The sequence below is a fragment of the Aethalodelphis obliquidens genome, unplaced genomic scaffold (assembly GCF_003676395.1).
Source record: "Aethalodelphis obliquidens isolate GAN/ISIS:26980383/991018 unplaced genomic scaffold, ASM367639v1 scaffold72, whole genome shotgun sequence".
Taxonomy (NCBI): Eukaryota; Metazoa; Chordata; class Mammalia; order Artiodactyla; family Delphinidae; genus Aethalodelphis; species Aethalodelphis obliquidens.
The window spans coordinates 1,509,901-1,524,305 of record NW_020838016.1 but is presented as its reverse complement, the minus strand read 5'-3'; the positions used below and the strand labels follow the sequence as shown (position 1 = coordinate 1,524,305).

General features: G+C 40.7%; 1 protein-coding gene and 1 pseudogene across 1 annotated transcript in view; one reads left to right on the top strand and one right to left on the bottom strand.

Annotated features, from left to right (window-relative positions):
• The window catches only part of LOC113612042 (inhibitor of carbonic anhydrase), a 41,897-nt gene extending 32,409 nt beyond the window's left edge, over positions 1-9,488 (bottom strand). The window contains exon 1 of the mRNA XM_027091606.1: positions 9,415-9,488. Within this exon, the coding sequence (XP_026947407.1) occupies positions 9,415-9,457 (43 nt within the window). The 5' untranslated portion in view covers positions 9,458-9,488. The remainder of the gene's footprint in view (positions 1-9,414) is intronic.
• LOC113612041 (40S ribosomal protein S21 pseudogene) lies at positions 2,995-3,263 on the top strand (annotated as a pseudogene).
• Positions 9,489-14,405: the final 4,917 nt, after the last annotated feature.

Genomic DNA, 14,405 nt, shown 5'->3' with positions numbered 1-14,405 from the left:
GCCTGGCCCACATAAATTCTCAGGTCCCATTTCTCTGGTTGTGCCTTTTCCCTTGGAGAAAAAAGCCAAAGCATCCCCCAAAAGTTAAATACAGAATTATCATACGACCCAGAAATTCCACTCATAAGTATATACCCAAAAGAATTGAAAACAGATACTCAAATACATATATACAAATATTCAGAGCAGCACTTTTCACAATGGTCAAAAAAGGTGGAAACAAGCCAAATGCACAGCAATGAATGAATTGATAAGCAAAATATAGTACATCCACAAAATGGAATATAATCTACCGTAAAAAGAGTAAAGTACTGCTACATGCTACAGCACTGATAAAGCTCAAAAATAATACGTTAAATGAAAGAAGCCAGACACAAGAGGCCACACATTATATGACTCCATTTATATGATATATCTAGAATAAGTAAATCTACAGAGGCAGAAAGCAAATTGGTGGTGGCCAGGGGCTGGGGAAGAGGAGGATGGGTACAGGATGCTCTCTTGGGGTGTTGGAACTATGGTGGAACTAGATAGAGGTGGTAGTTGCATAACCCTGTGAACATACTAAATACCACTGAATTGTACACTTTTAAATGACTAATTTCATTTTAGTGAATTTCACACCAAAAAAGAAAATAGCATTATGGGAAGGAAGATTTGGGCCTAATGATTTAATCTTTGTCTTGGCATTAGATACTCTAACCTTACATGGTAGTAACTGCTGGGGCATTAAAATCAGTGTCTGTTCATTTCACTGGCACTTTAGGCTGTAGTAATTAGTGTTAACAATAATGCAAAGGCAAAATGCTGTTTACAGAACTGTGGTATTTGAGCAAAATGTCATCTTAGATGAAATCTGGCAGATGCAAGTAACAGCAGTCACAGCTATGAATTTTTGAGAAGGCCCTGTGTGTCAGGCCAGGCACATGACCCTCCTCGAGTGCCCACAATTGTCCTGCTGGTTAAATACTGGTGTTCCCATTTTGTAGATGAATTTAAACAAGCAAACAAAAAAAACTGTCAGAGACATCAAATAACTTGAGATGAAGCTAATACTTGAAACACCCAGGTCTGTTTGACTCCAAAGCCTGTATTGTGTTTTAACTGTCTGCAAGTAGGAAATATCAAAATAAATGGGACAGGAGATGTCAAATTTCCTTAGAGAGAATCCCATACCAAAGACAGGGAGTGACAAATGGAGTGCTTCAGCTCTGTTTTGAACAGGTCTTCGATAGTAGCCGCCAGGGTAGAAGAGCCAGTGAGAGAATGGAGCTGTCAGGACAGATGCCCTTGCGCAGAATAGAAGTGTGTGGAGTAATAGCTCATATTGCACTTTGAGCCTTTCAAAGCATGTTTACTCTGCTTGCCAATACAGATTCTTAAAACGTTTCTGCTCTTAGAAATGACTGATAACTGTAGAGACAATACAACTCTATAAATGAAAATAGCTTTGTAAGCAGGTTAAGTTACACAAAGAGCCACTGTATACAATTGCAGTTTTTTTTTTTTTTCGAAGGTTTGCACTTACTGAGAAAGCCTTTTTGAAAGTCTATTTTCAGTCACCTGTGCTTATGGTCAAATGATTAAAACTGTAGCTTTTGAATTTCTGATGTTTTTAAATTATTTATTTATTTATTATTGAATGAAAGATTCTTTAAATTCTACCGTGCTTTACAATTTCCAAAAGTTTCACACAGATAATTTCATATAATCCTATAATAACCTTTTATTCCCTCTCCTACCTATATATTGCCCCTCATCCCCTCCCTCTCCCCAGTGGTAATCACTAGTTCATTCAGTGTGAGTATAAAATAGGGTGAATGATATTCACATCAGTAGGGGAAACGCTAAAGTCTGGACAAAAACATGGTACTAAAGCAGGGAACTAAACAAATGCAAAACAAATAAAACATAAAACAAACAAACAAAAAATCAAACCAGGATGGGCTTCTATTTCCACCTATGAGAAATAACTGATATGGGACTTGCCCTAGCACTTTAAACAGGTGAGAAAAAAAAAAAAAACCTGGGGAAAAACATACGAAAAAAATGTTTTAACACATTGGACAACAGGAAGTGCAGGACTGTGATCCCCGAGAGAAGGGAAACAAATAAAGTAAGCCCTGTAATCACACTAGCTTTCTTCCTGGACAAATGTCCAGATAGCAGGGCAGAGAAGAGAAAAGAAACAGCCCGATGGTCACCCCAAGTTGAGGAGACAGAGACCATAGTTTGGTAAGGTGGAGGCAATTAGAATGTGCAGCACAGGGTACCAAAGAGCAGGGAATGCAAAATGAGAGGAGAAAGAGAAGAGAGATTGAGATCCAGAATTGTCACACCTTGGAGATTCTGGCTAAATATCAATTTGAGCATTGTGGAGGCCAGGCAAGGACAACTGCTAGGGAAAGAAAATTTAATAGGGAGCCTAAACCAAACATTTCTCAGAACTCAAATGGGGTTAGGAATCATTTGGGTTCCCACCATTCAGAGTGGAGAAAATCTTATTGAATAAATAGTGCATTTATGAAAGATTCCATAAGTAAGCTAAACTAGATCTAGAAAGAAGGGTATTCTAGACACTGCCTAAACATCTTGAAAAATAGTCTTGAGAAGGTTAAGCTGATCTGAAGACATTATGAGTGCCTGTCAGAAAAAAAGGTTGACACTCCTTAAATTAAAAAAAAAAAGCAAAAACCAAAATACAGTACTCAGCAAGGTAAAATTCACAGTATCCAGCAACCAATAAAATTAATACACAAGTGAAGGTGCAGGAAAATGTAATCCATAACCAGGAGGAAAATCAGTCAATACAATCAGAACCAGAAATGAAAGAGATGAGGAAATTAACAGAAAAAAGCTTTAAAACAGCTATTTTAAATGTTATAAGTATGCTCGGAGCGCTAAAGAAAAACATGAACATCAGCGCTGCTGGGGGATGCGGCGCTTCCTTTCTGCTCCCATGCTTGTTGTGGTGCCACCAGACATGCCCTCAACATGCAAAATGATGCCAGAGAGTTCGTGGACCTGTATTTGCCGCAGAAATACTCTGCCAGCAACTGCATCATCGGCGCCAAAGACCACGCGTCAGTCCAGGTGAACTTGGCTGAGGTTAACAAAGTAACAGGCAGGTTCAACACCCAGTTCAAAACCTAGGCTATCTGTGGGGCCATTCACAGGATGGGAGAGTCAGATGATGCCATTCTCCGACTGGCCAAGGCCCATGGCATCCTCTCAAAGAACTTCTGACTGGAGAGGATCATGGATGTGGAATATTTGCCATAAGTAAATAGTGAACCCTACCCCCAAGAAAAGAAAAACATGAGCATAATGAGGATACAAATATAAGATGTAAGGAGCCAAAAAGAATTCCTAGAAATGAAAAATAGAATATCTGAAATAAAAATTCCAGTGGATGAGATTAACAGCTGATTAGATATGCAGAAGAAAAAAGATGATCTAGAAGACATTACTACAAACTATCTAAAATGAAGCAGAGAGAAAGAAAGATAGAAAAACAAATGAGCAGAGCCTCAGTGACTTGTCATACAGTATCAAGTGATCTAACATATGTGTAACTGGAGTCCAGGATAAAAAAGGGGGGAAGGGGCAAGAAAAAATATGTGAAGAAAGATTTGGCCAGAATTTTTCCTAATATTATGAAAACTACAAACTCCCAGTTCTAAAGCAACCAGAGAAAAGAGACAAAATTAGGTACAGAGGAGCAAAGACAATAAATATCTCAGACTTTTTGTCAGAAACCACACAAGTCATAGACAATGGAATATCCTTAAAGTGCTAAAAGAAAAATAACTTGCTAACCTAGAAATCTAAAACCAATGAAAATAACTTTCAGAACTGAAGGCAAAAATAAACTTTTCCAGACAAACAAATGTTGGGAGAATTTGGGTACAGCAAACTTGCACTATAATGAATGTTAAAGGAAGTTCCAGACCCAAGTGGTTACACTCATGAAATCTATCAAACACTTAACAGAAATAACACCAATGTGGCAAAAACTATCTTATAAAGTAAAGGAGAAAGTAATACTCCTAACTCATTTTCTAAGGCCAGCATTAACCTGATACCAAATCCAAACAAAGACATTATAAGTAAAGAAAACTACAACCAAATATCCCCCATGAACATAGACACAAAAATCATTTACAAAATATTAACAAATCAAACGCAGCCAAAAAAAAATTCTTAAGTACATGAACACACACACACACACACACACACACACACACAGACACACACACACACACAGGTTTATCCCTTGCCCAGGAATGTGAAGTTGAATTAATGTGCAAAAACTAATCAGTATAGCTCACCATATTACAGAATAAAACAGAAAAATTCATACGATTATCTCTATAGAACAGAAAAGGCACTTGCCAATTCAAAATTCCAAGCAAAGTAAGAATAGAAAGGAATGTCCTCAACCTGATAAAGAACATCTACAAAAAACCCCACAGTTAATATTATACCTAATGGTGAAAGACTGAATGCTTTCCCCTTCAGGTCAGAAACAAGGCAAAGATTGACATTCTCTTCACTTCTGTTTAACACTGTATTAGAGGTCTTAACCATTTTAACAAAGCTCAAAAGAGAAACAAAAGGCATACAGGTTGGAAAAGAAGATAGAAAATTGTCTATATTCACAGATACCATGTTTCTCTACACAGAAAATTTTAAGGAATAAATGATTTAGAAAGGTCTTAGGATCTGAGGTCAAAGCGCTAAAATCAGTTGAATCTCTACAAAGCTAAAAAGAAAAAACTGTAAAATGAAACTTTAAAAATACTACTTACGGGCTTCCCTGGTGGCGCCGTGGTTGAGAGTCTGCCTGCCGATGCAGGGGACGCAGGTTCGTGCCCAGGTCCGGGAAGATCCCACGTGCAGCGGAGCGGCTGGGCCTGTGAGCCATGGCCGCTGCGCCTGTGCGTCCGGAGCCTGTGCTCCGCAGCGGGAGAGGCCACAACAGAGAGAGGCCCGCGTACCGCAAAAAATAAATAAATAAATAAATAAATAATAATACTTACAATGGCTTTCAAAGATATGAAATATCAGAACTTCCCTGGTGGTCCAGTGGTAAAAAAAAACCCACCTTCCAATGCAGGGGACACAGGTTCCATTCCTGGTGGAGGAACTAAGATCCCACATGCCGCGGGGCAACTAAGCCCTTGTGCCACAACTACTGAGCTCACATGCCTCAACAAGAGAGCCCACCTGCCGCCAACTACAGAGCCCACGCGCCCTGGAGCCTGCGCACCACAACGAAAGAGAGAAAAACCTGCATGCCACAAGTAGAGAGAAGCCTGCGCACCACAACAAAGAGCCCGTGCCGCAACGAAAGATCCCATATGCCTCAACGAAGATCCAGCGTTCCACAACTAAGACCTGATACAGCCAAGAAAAATGAAAGAAAATAAGAAAAAAAATCTAAAATAGATATATATATGAAATATTAGGGATACATTTAACAAATTATGAACAAGAACTGTACATGAAAACTACAAAAAATTTCCAAGATAAATGAAAGAAGACCTAAATAAATAGATATAGAATGTTCATGGATTAGAAAACTCAATATTGTTAAGATGCCAAGCCTCAAAATAATCTATAAATTAAATGCTATCTCAATAATAATCTAAGCCTAATTGTTTTTTATAGAATTTGATAACCTGATTCAAAATTGTGTTTGGATATGCAAAAGATCTAAATGGCCAAACCAACATTGAAGTAGTACAATAGAGTTGGAGGATTTATACTACCTGATTTCAAGACTTATTATAAAGCTACGGTAACCAAGACAGTGTGATATTGCCACAAGGAGAGATATAAAGCTTAATGTAACAGAACAGAGAGTCTAGAAATTGACCCATATATATAGGGTCAGTAGATTTTCAACAAAGCTGCCGAGGTAATTCAGTGAAGAAAGGATATTCTTTTCGAAAACAAGTCCTGGAATAACTGGATATCCATATGAGAAAAGTGAATCCCGACTCTTACTTTATACCATACACAAAAATTAACTAAAAATGTATCATAGACCAAAACATAAAAGCTGAAGCTATAAAACTTCTAAAATAAAACAAAGAGGAAACTATTGCAACTTTGGGGGTAGCCAATTATATCAATATTTTTAGAGAGGACACAAAACATAATAACAAAAAATAAAAATTAGGTAAGGGAACCCGATCAAAATGTAAAACATCTGCTCTTCAGAAGGTATCATTTAGAAAATGGAGGGCTTCCCTGGTGGCACAGTGAATCCGCCTGCCAATGCAGGGGACACGGGTTTGAGCCCTGGTCCAGGAAGATCCCAGATGCCGTGGAGAAACTAAGCCCATGCGCCACAACTACTGAGCCAGCGAGACTAGAGCCTGTGCTCTGAAACACGAGAAGCCACTGAAATGAGAAGCTCGCGCATGGCAACAAAGAGTAGCCCCCGCTCACCATAACTAGAGAAAGCCCATGTGCCGCAACAAAGACCCAGCACAGCCAAAAATAAATAAATAAAATTAATTATTTTATTGGTGGTGTGATGAATTGGGAGATTGGGATTGACATATATACACTAATATGTATAAAATGGATAACTAATAAGAACCTGCTGTTTACAAAAATAGAATTCAAAAATTCAAAAAAAATTAATTAATTAAAAAAAAAGAAAATGGAAAGCTAAGCTACAACATTATTACTCATCAGGGAAATGCAATTTAAAACCATTGTGAGGTAGTACACACACCTATCAGAATGGCTAAATGTGAAAATATTGACAACACCAAGTGTTAGCGGGATGTGGAGCAACTGAAATTATCATATTGTGGGTGGGAATGGAAAATGGTACAACTACTCAAAAAAGTTTGACATTTTCTTAACAAGTTACCATTATGACCCAGCAATGCTACTCCTAGATATTTACCCAAAACAAATGAAAATATATGTCCACCCAAAGACTTGTACACTAACATTCATAGCAGCTTTAGTCATAATATCCCAAACTGGAGACAACCTAAACATCCACTAACAAATGAATGGAAAACAAACTGTGATAAAGTCATACCATGGAATACTACTCAGCGATAAAAAGGAATGAACTTTGATACATACAACAATGTGGATAAATCTCTAAACAATTGTGCTGAATGAAACAAGCCAGTTACAAAAGACTATGTAGTGCATGATTCCATTTACATGAAATCCTAGAAAAGGAAAAACTTACCTAAAGTGGGAAAAAATGCGAATGACAGGGAAGGGGTAGGGGACAGTTTGGGAGTGATGGAAATGTTCTATATTTTGATTGTGGTGGTAGTTATGGGGGTAGGCATATTTCTTGAAATTCATTGAACTGTATGTATACTTGTAGGAGACCATTTTATTAAAAGTAAGTTATGCTTCAATAAAAATGATTTTAAAAAGAAAGAGTGTGTGCAAGCAAGCTAAGTGTCAATGGAGTCAAGTAACCTAAACTAGGCCAGCCATCAACAACACTCCATCCAACTATGTGACAATTTCAAGAAGGGGCAATCAGAGCCCACTGTGAATATTTCAATCTGCTCTAGAAGGGAAAAGCTGCTGGTGGCCACATGCTCACTGCGTGGAGAAATCTCTTCCCCGGAAGAGCAAAAGGTAGAGAAAGGAGGTGGCAGCCAAGGTGGAGGTACAGGCTGTACTGAGCCCCTGGTTCTTGGCTCTTGCAAGGCCTACTGATCACCACTCCCACTCCTCTGACACTTTTAGTTTAAGCTAGTTTGGTTACATTCCTGTCATCTGCCACCAGAAGGGTTTTCATAGGAAGAGAACACTGAGCTTTGAAGAAAGCACGTCCTCGATTCCAGCCTTGTCCAGTGGCCAAGAGAGAAGGAATGTTGGGATGGAGTGGGCGGAGGGCCAGGGAGAGGCAGCTCTTGCCTCTGTTTAGTAAACACAGAGCCGACTGGGAAAGTGAACTTTTGGTCAGTGCCTGACACTGCCAAGAGAGGGGATGGGGGAAGAACAAACAACAGAAGCCCTGTTCAGGAAGAATACGGGAGAGGCCAGGGGGCTGCACTCTGGATTTTCTGCAGCCATAGTTGGACCACAGCTGTAGCAACATTGCCAGCCTTCCCCAGCCCCATCAGAGCTCCCCGTGTGGCCCTAGGTGGCAGCACTGGGCCAAGGAGGGCCACCCCCATCCCTGAAAGCACTCCTTGCCTTTCCTGCCTTCTTCTGCTCAGCCCAGGTTATGCCTCCCCCCGTGATAGATACCCTACCCCAGAAATGATTTAAGACAGCCTGAGACCTGACAGAATCAGGGCTGGACAGAACCCAGTTGTCCTGCCAGGCAGGGGTCTCCACCTGCATGAGGTTAGTGACTTTGCACCATTACCTTCCTTACAGTTACCCAGCCAAGAGCCCTGACAGCCCCCCAACACGGGACGGGGTCCCCTACATTTACGTGCAGGATTTTTTTTCCAGTGATAACTCACCTGTGCCTACAGCTCTGCCCTTAGGTACATGACTTCATGTCACTTTCACAGCAACTGTGTGTTTGCTGTGAAAAAGTAATTTCTACTGAACTGAGGAGGAAATCAGCTCAGAGAGGAGGGCAAGGGACCACCCAGTCACATGGCACCGAGTGGCAGGTGGATTCCATTCTAGGGTGATTGTTTCTCCCCTATATTCCTCCACCTGCCTAGTGTGTAGTCGGGATGGGAGGCATTGTACAGTTCAGAGCAGGAAAGATCCTTCTGGTTAGATACCTGACATGACAAGCTTACCTGATGTGCCCCTCCCCCTCTTAATAATAGTCCTTGAGCCCTCGGAAAAAATCCCTTCTCTCCTCTGACCCTGTTTCCTTCACTGTAAACTGGACGAACAGCCTCCAGGCCAGGGGTCATGAACTTTTTCTGTACTGGGCTAGCTAGGCAATTACTAGCTTTGTGGGCCATACAGTCTTTGTGGCAACTCTCTACTCTGCCCTTAAAGCGTGAAAGCAGCCATGGACAAATACCTGAATGAGCATGATCGTGTTGCAATGAAGTTTTATTTATGGACGCTGACATTTGAATTTCACATAATTCTTATGTGTCAAGCTATTTTTCTTTTTATTTTCTTTCACACGTGTAAAAATGTAAAACCCATTCTTAGCTCGTTCGGCTGTATATCAGGCAGCTGGCGGGATTTGGTCAGCTGGTCAGAGTTTGCGAACTCCTGCCCTAGCCTGCAGGGTTTCTGCAAGGGCGAAAGTTGGTCAGGTGCACTGATGAACCACCGGCGGTGGAAGGCACTTTGGAGCCAGCCAGGCGCTGGGTTGCTTCGAAGCCTCCTAGACGAGACAGTGCAGTGTCCCGCCGTGGCTGACCCTCGGCTGGCACCCGGTCCCATCCTAAACGGCCGGCCCCCACCCGGCTCCCAGTGCGCACTCACCCAGGGCCCCCGCGCACAGCACGGAGCAGACCGCGAGCCTCATTCTCCTCGGCGGCGCGCGACTCCTACCAGGCTCTCGGGGCCTCGGCCAACTTTACCTGCCCGCGAGGGAGCGGATCCGCCTCCTCCGAAGGGTTCGCCCTTCCGGCCCATCGCCCTCGCCACACCCCCACCCCTCTCCCAGACAGCTCGCAGGGGCTCGCTGCGGCTGCACCTCTGCCCAGCGCCCGGAACTGAGAGGTTGGATCTCTGCTCGCGGGCTAGTAGTCCGCACCCCGGAGGTACGAACCACAGCAACCCCGGAGCCCACTGGACAGAGAAGCCGAGGCCCAAGATGAGAGTGACCGCCCGGGCCCCAGGTTAGTTACTAGAATGCGGGTTCCTTGACCCCTGGACCTTCATCTAGACAAGCAACTCTTCGATGTCTCCAACACAGACTCTTCGGGACTGAGGGGCGGTCCACTAGGTGAGCACTGTGGACCCTTCCCCCAGGAGAGCATGTGCACACGCATACACAACGTTTTGAACGCAATTTTCAGGTATCCTCAGACTCTTCCTCCAAAAGCGTCTCGGTTGCCCACTCCGGGTCCCTCCCCCACCCCCAATCCCCCTGACACCGTCTCCTGCAACCCTGGCTGAAGTCTGAGGTCAAGTGAAGCGCTGAACCCTGGGAGGGCTGCTTCTACTCACCAGTGCAGCCCGCAGCCCCATCCTCCTGAAGTCTATGAGCTCTGCCTGGGGGAAGTCTTCCGAATTTAGATTTTTCAAAATTTTTCTTTAAGTGTAATAAACATACATAAAACTTAACATATCCTAAGTATACAACTTGAGCAATTATCACCAAGTGAGCACACCCCTGTAACCAGCACCCACATCAAGAAACAGAACGTTAACAGAGTGGGGGGTGCCTCTCCTCCAATTACTTCCCATCTCCCCACAAAGATATCCATTATCTTGACTTCTGGCAACATAGACTAATTCTGCTGACTGTTTAACTTTACAGAGATGGAATCATACAATATGTACAATGTTGCATCTGACTTCTTTCTGGTTACATTTGTAAGATTCATCTATGTTGTTGTGTATAGTTGCCCGTCAGGAGATCTTGGTGTTGCATATGACCCCATATTGTATATGCAGGACTTGCTATTTATCCTGCCTGTTGATGATAGTGGTTTCTAGTGGGCTCTTATAGTGAGTGCTGCTGTGAACATTCTAGTACATGTCTTTTCCTGCACACAGGTATACATTTCTGCAGGATATTTTCCTGGGAGAGTAACTGCTTGGTAATAAAGTAGGCATATGTTCAACTCACAGATACTGCCAAACACTTTTCCCAAGTGGTTGAACCAATTTCCACTCCCACATTAAGAGTACAAGAGTTTGGCTGTTCCACATTTTTACTGTTTTGCTGGGAGTGTTGTTGGTTTTGCACCATAATTTTGAGTTTTTCTGATGACTAATGAGGTTGAGTATCTTTATATGCTTATTAGCTATTTAAATGCCCTCTTGTTCAAGTCTTTTGCCCTGGATACATTTTAAGTAGACTTTCTCTCAAGGTAAGTATTAGGACTGGCAATATAGTAATTCAAACCACAAACCAAGACTCATCTAATAAAGCATCCTCAAAACTGAGTCTTAAGACTGTAAGAATGTATTATAATTGAATTTAAACAGTTTATTATTTTAGCCCACCATAACTCTTTATTCTGCCCCCCTCTTCTTGTGCGCAAAGGGTGAATCTTTGCTAAGGAAATACTGTTGTTTGTTTCAGCTCCTACCAAAATTATGAAAAGTTCTTCCCTCTGTCAGAGATTAACCCTGCCTTCCACTGAGGCCAGAGATAGTCCTGAGGGAGTAGGAAGAGGTTGTAAGTCACAGAATTCACAAGGTCAAAGGCATGAGACTATTATACACAAACCTGGGCTCTCCTCCCCTTCTCTTACACACACACACACACACACACACACACACACACACACACTCTCACACATATACCTCAAAGTAAACAATGTATCCTCTTCCTTCCATATCTTACAGACATCACCATCATTGGACAACTAATGGGAGATTGTCCCCATTCTCTCCCCCTTCACACCACCTCTAGCCAGCTAAGTTGAGTTTTCAATTCAAGAAATGTATTGTCTCTATGTGCCAGATAACTAGGGACAGGATAGAGTGAGGAGGGGACCTCTCACATCTGGTCAGCTTTCAAGGTGACCGTCTGGGCTTTGGAGTAAGACCAGCTGGAGGGCACAGAGAAAGGCTTAGGAGCCTCGGTCACACAAGGTCCATGCTGTGCAGAGAGGCTGTCAGGGTCCCTGAGACCACATCCCATATGCTCATGAGCTGGAAATAGCCAACATATTTCTGGTCAGAGATTAAAGCAACCTCTAGACCAGCAATCTGCTGAACACCATCTCAAAGGAAAGGATGAACATGTCCCCTCCTTGGTGAGACACTCATCAGGGGGTTCTTGGCACGGGGTTTGTCCCAGAGACTGCTATGGTGTAAACCCTTACTCTGGGCCTGCTGTGATGGTGACACAAAGTCCTGAAGGCCACCTGCTGCCCCCCCATGCCAAAGACACTAGAGGCCAGAGATTCCACGTTGGGACTCAGGGCACGATTGCTGAATCACAGCATATGCCTATGTTCAGCTTTAATAAGTGCTGCCACACTGTTTTTAAAGTAGTTGTACACTTCCCACTCTCCTCCCACTCCCACCAGCGTATGAAAGTTCCAGTTGCCTCACATCACTGTCAACCCTTGGTTTGGGCTGACTTTTTAATTTTAGCTCTCCTGGAGCATATGATGAAGTTCACTGTAGTTTTAATATTAATTTCCCTGATGACTAATAAAGTTGAACACTTTTTCACATGTTTATTGGTGATTCAGATATCTTCTTTTTATTGGATTATTTTCACATTTTTTATGTTGTAGGAGTTCTTTATTTATTCTAGATATGAGAACTGTGAAGGACATATGTATTTCAAATATCTTCTTCCATTTTATGGGTTTTCTTTCACTCTCTTGATGGTGTCTTTTAATAAACAGAAGTTTTATATATTTCTGAGTCCTATTTCAACATTTTCCTTTATGTTTAGCACTTTTTGTAAACTGTTTAAGAAATCTTTGCCTGTCCCAAGTTCATGAAAATATTCTCTTATGTTTCCTTCTAGAAGCTTTATAGTTTTACCCCTCACATTTAGATCTAGAATCCACCTGGAATTGATTTTTTTAAAAAAACACAGACATTTATTTTCCATTCATGTGAACGAGAAATTAGGTTAAAAGAAGTAGATGACTTTTCTTAACATGACATTTTTTTGCCCCAAATATTCACTCAGTAGGTCTCCTGGAATTTAACAAATGATGTATAGACCCTGTAATTTGTGCTATATAACTACAGTTATAAACTGAGTAACTTAGTGAGCTATATATAGCATGATGTCATAGAAGACAAGGCTAAGGCACATGGCCTAGATCTTTTTGGAACTGATATTTGTGAATGGTATGGGATAGAAGCCTGTATTCATTTCTCCTTCCATATGTGTGCCCAGTTGACCCAGCACCATTTACTTGAAAGATAATTCTTTTTTTACTGCACTTTAGTATAAACTTTGTCAAAAATCAGGTAACTGTCTATGTGTTTCTAGACTCTCCACTCTGTTCCACTAAGCTATATATCAACCCTTCCACTTATATCTGTCTCAGTCTCTGTAGCTTTATAATAAGTCTTGATATATCAGTGAAGACACCCATGTCTAGAGTTTTATTGGTGGAAAGGTTCTCAATTCCAGATTAAATTTCTTTAATAGCTAAAGAAATGTTCAGATTTTCTGATTCTTCAAGTCTTGGTATTGCTAAGTTTTTCAAGAAATTTACCCATTTCATCTAAATTTCAAATTTATTGATGTAAAGTTGTGCACAATATTATCTTTATTCATTTTTTATGTTTACCAGTTTGTTATAAAGGATATAGATGAATGACCAGATGAAGAGGTTCATTGGTGAGGTTTGGAAGGGTCCTGTTACAGGAGCTTCTGTCCTTGAGAAACTGGGATGCACCGTCCTCCCAGCACGTGAAAGTGTTCACCAACCTGGAAGCTCTTATACATTTTTAATGTGTGGAGGATCCTTGCTATAATTTTCTTTTTCATTTCTGATATTGGTAATTTATGTTTTCTCCTTTTTCTTGATTAGTATTGCCAAGGTTTTACCTATTTTATTAATTTTCATAAGGAGCCAACTTTTGGCTTTGTTGATTTTCTTTATGGTAAATTCACTTATTGATTTCTGCTTTCTTGACTTTCTTTGGGCTTTGTTCTTTTTCTGGATTTTATAAAAGGAAGTTAAGATCATTGATTTTCAGCCTCTCTTCTACTCTAATATATGCATTGAAGGCTACAAATTTCCTTTTTCTTGATATATTATTATATCTTTATGATTATCTAAAATATATTCAAATATATATTCTAATTCAAAATATATTCCAATTTTCATTGTGATTTCTTGTTTAACTCATAGTTTATTTAGAAATGTATTGCTTAATTTCCAGTGTTTTCAATTTCCTGGTTATCTTTTGTTATTTATGTCTAACTGAGTTCCACTATGGTACGATAACATACTCAGAATGATTTCAGTCTTTTGAAATGTGCTGAAGGTTGTTTGGTGGCCCAGCATACAGTTACTTTTTGTTGTTTAATATGCATTTTAAAATAATGAGTATTCTATGGCTGTTGGGTAAAGTGTTTTATTTATAATGCTATACATAAATCAAATACATACATATGTGTTTTATATATATATATATATATATATATATATATACACACACACACACGTTGAAAATTGTGTTGTTCAGCTCTATAATTGTTTTTATCCGATTTTTCTATTAGCACTGGAGAGAAGTGTGTTCCCCACTATGATTGTGGATTTGTCTATTTCTTCTTTTAACGCTGCTGACGTTTGCTTTATATATTTTAAAAC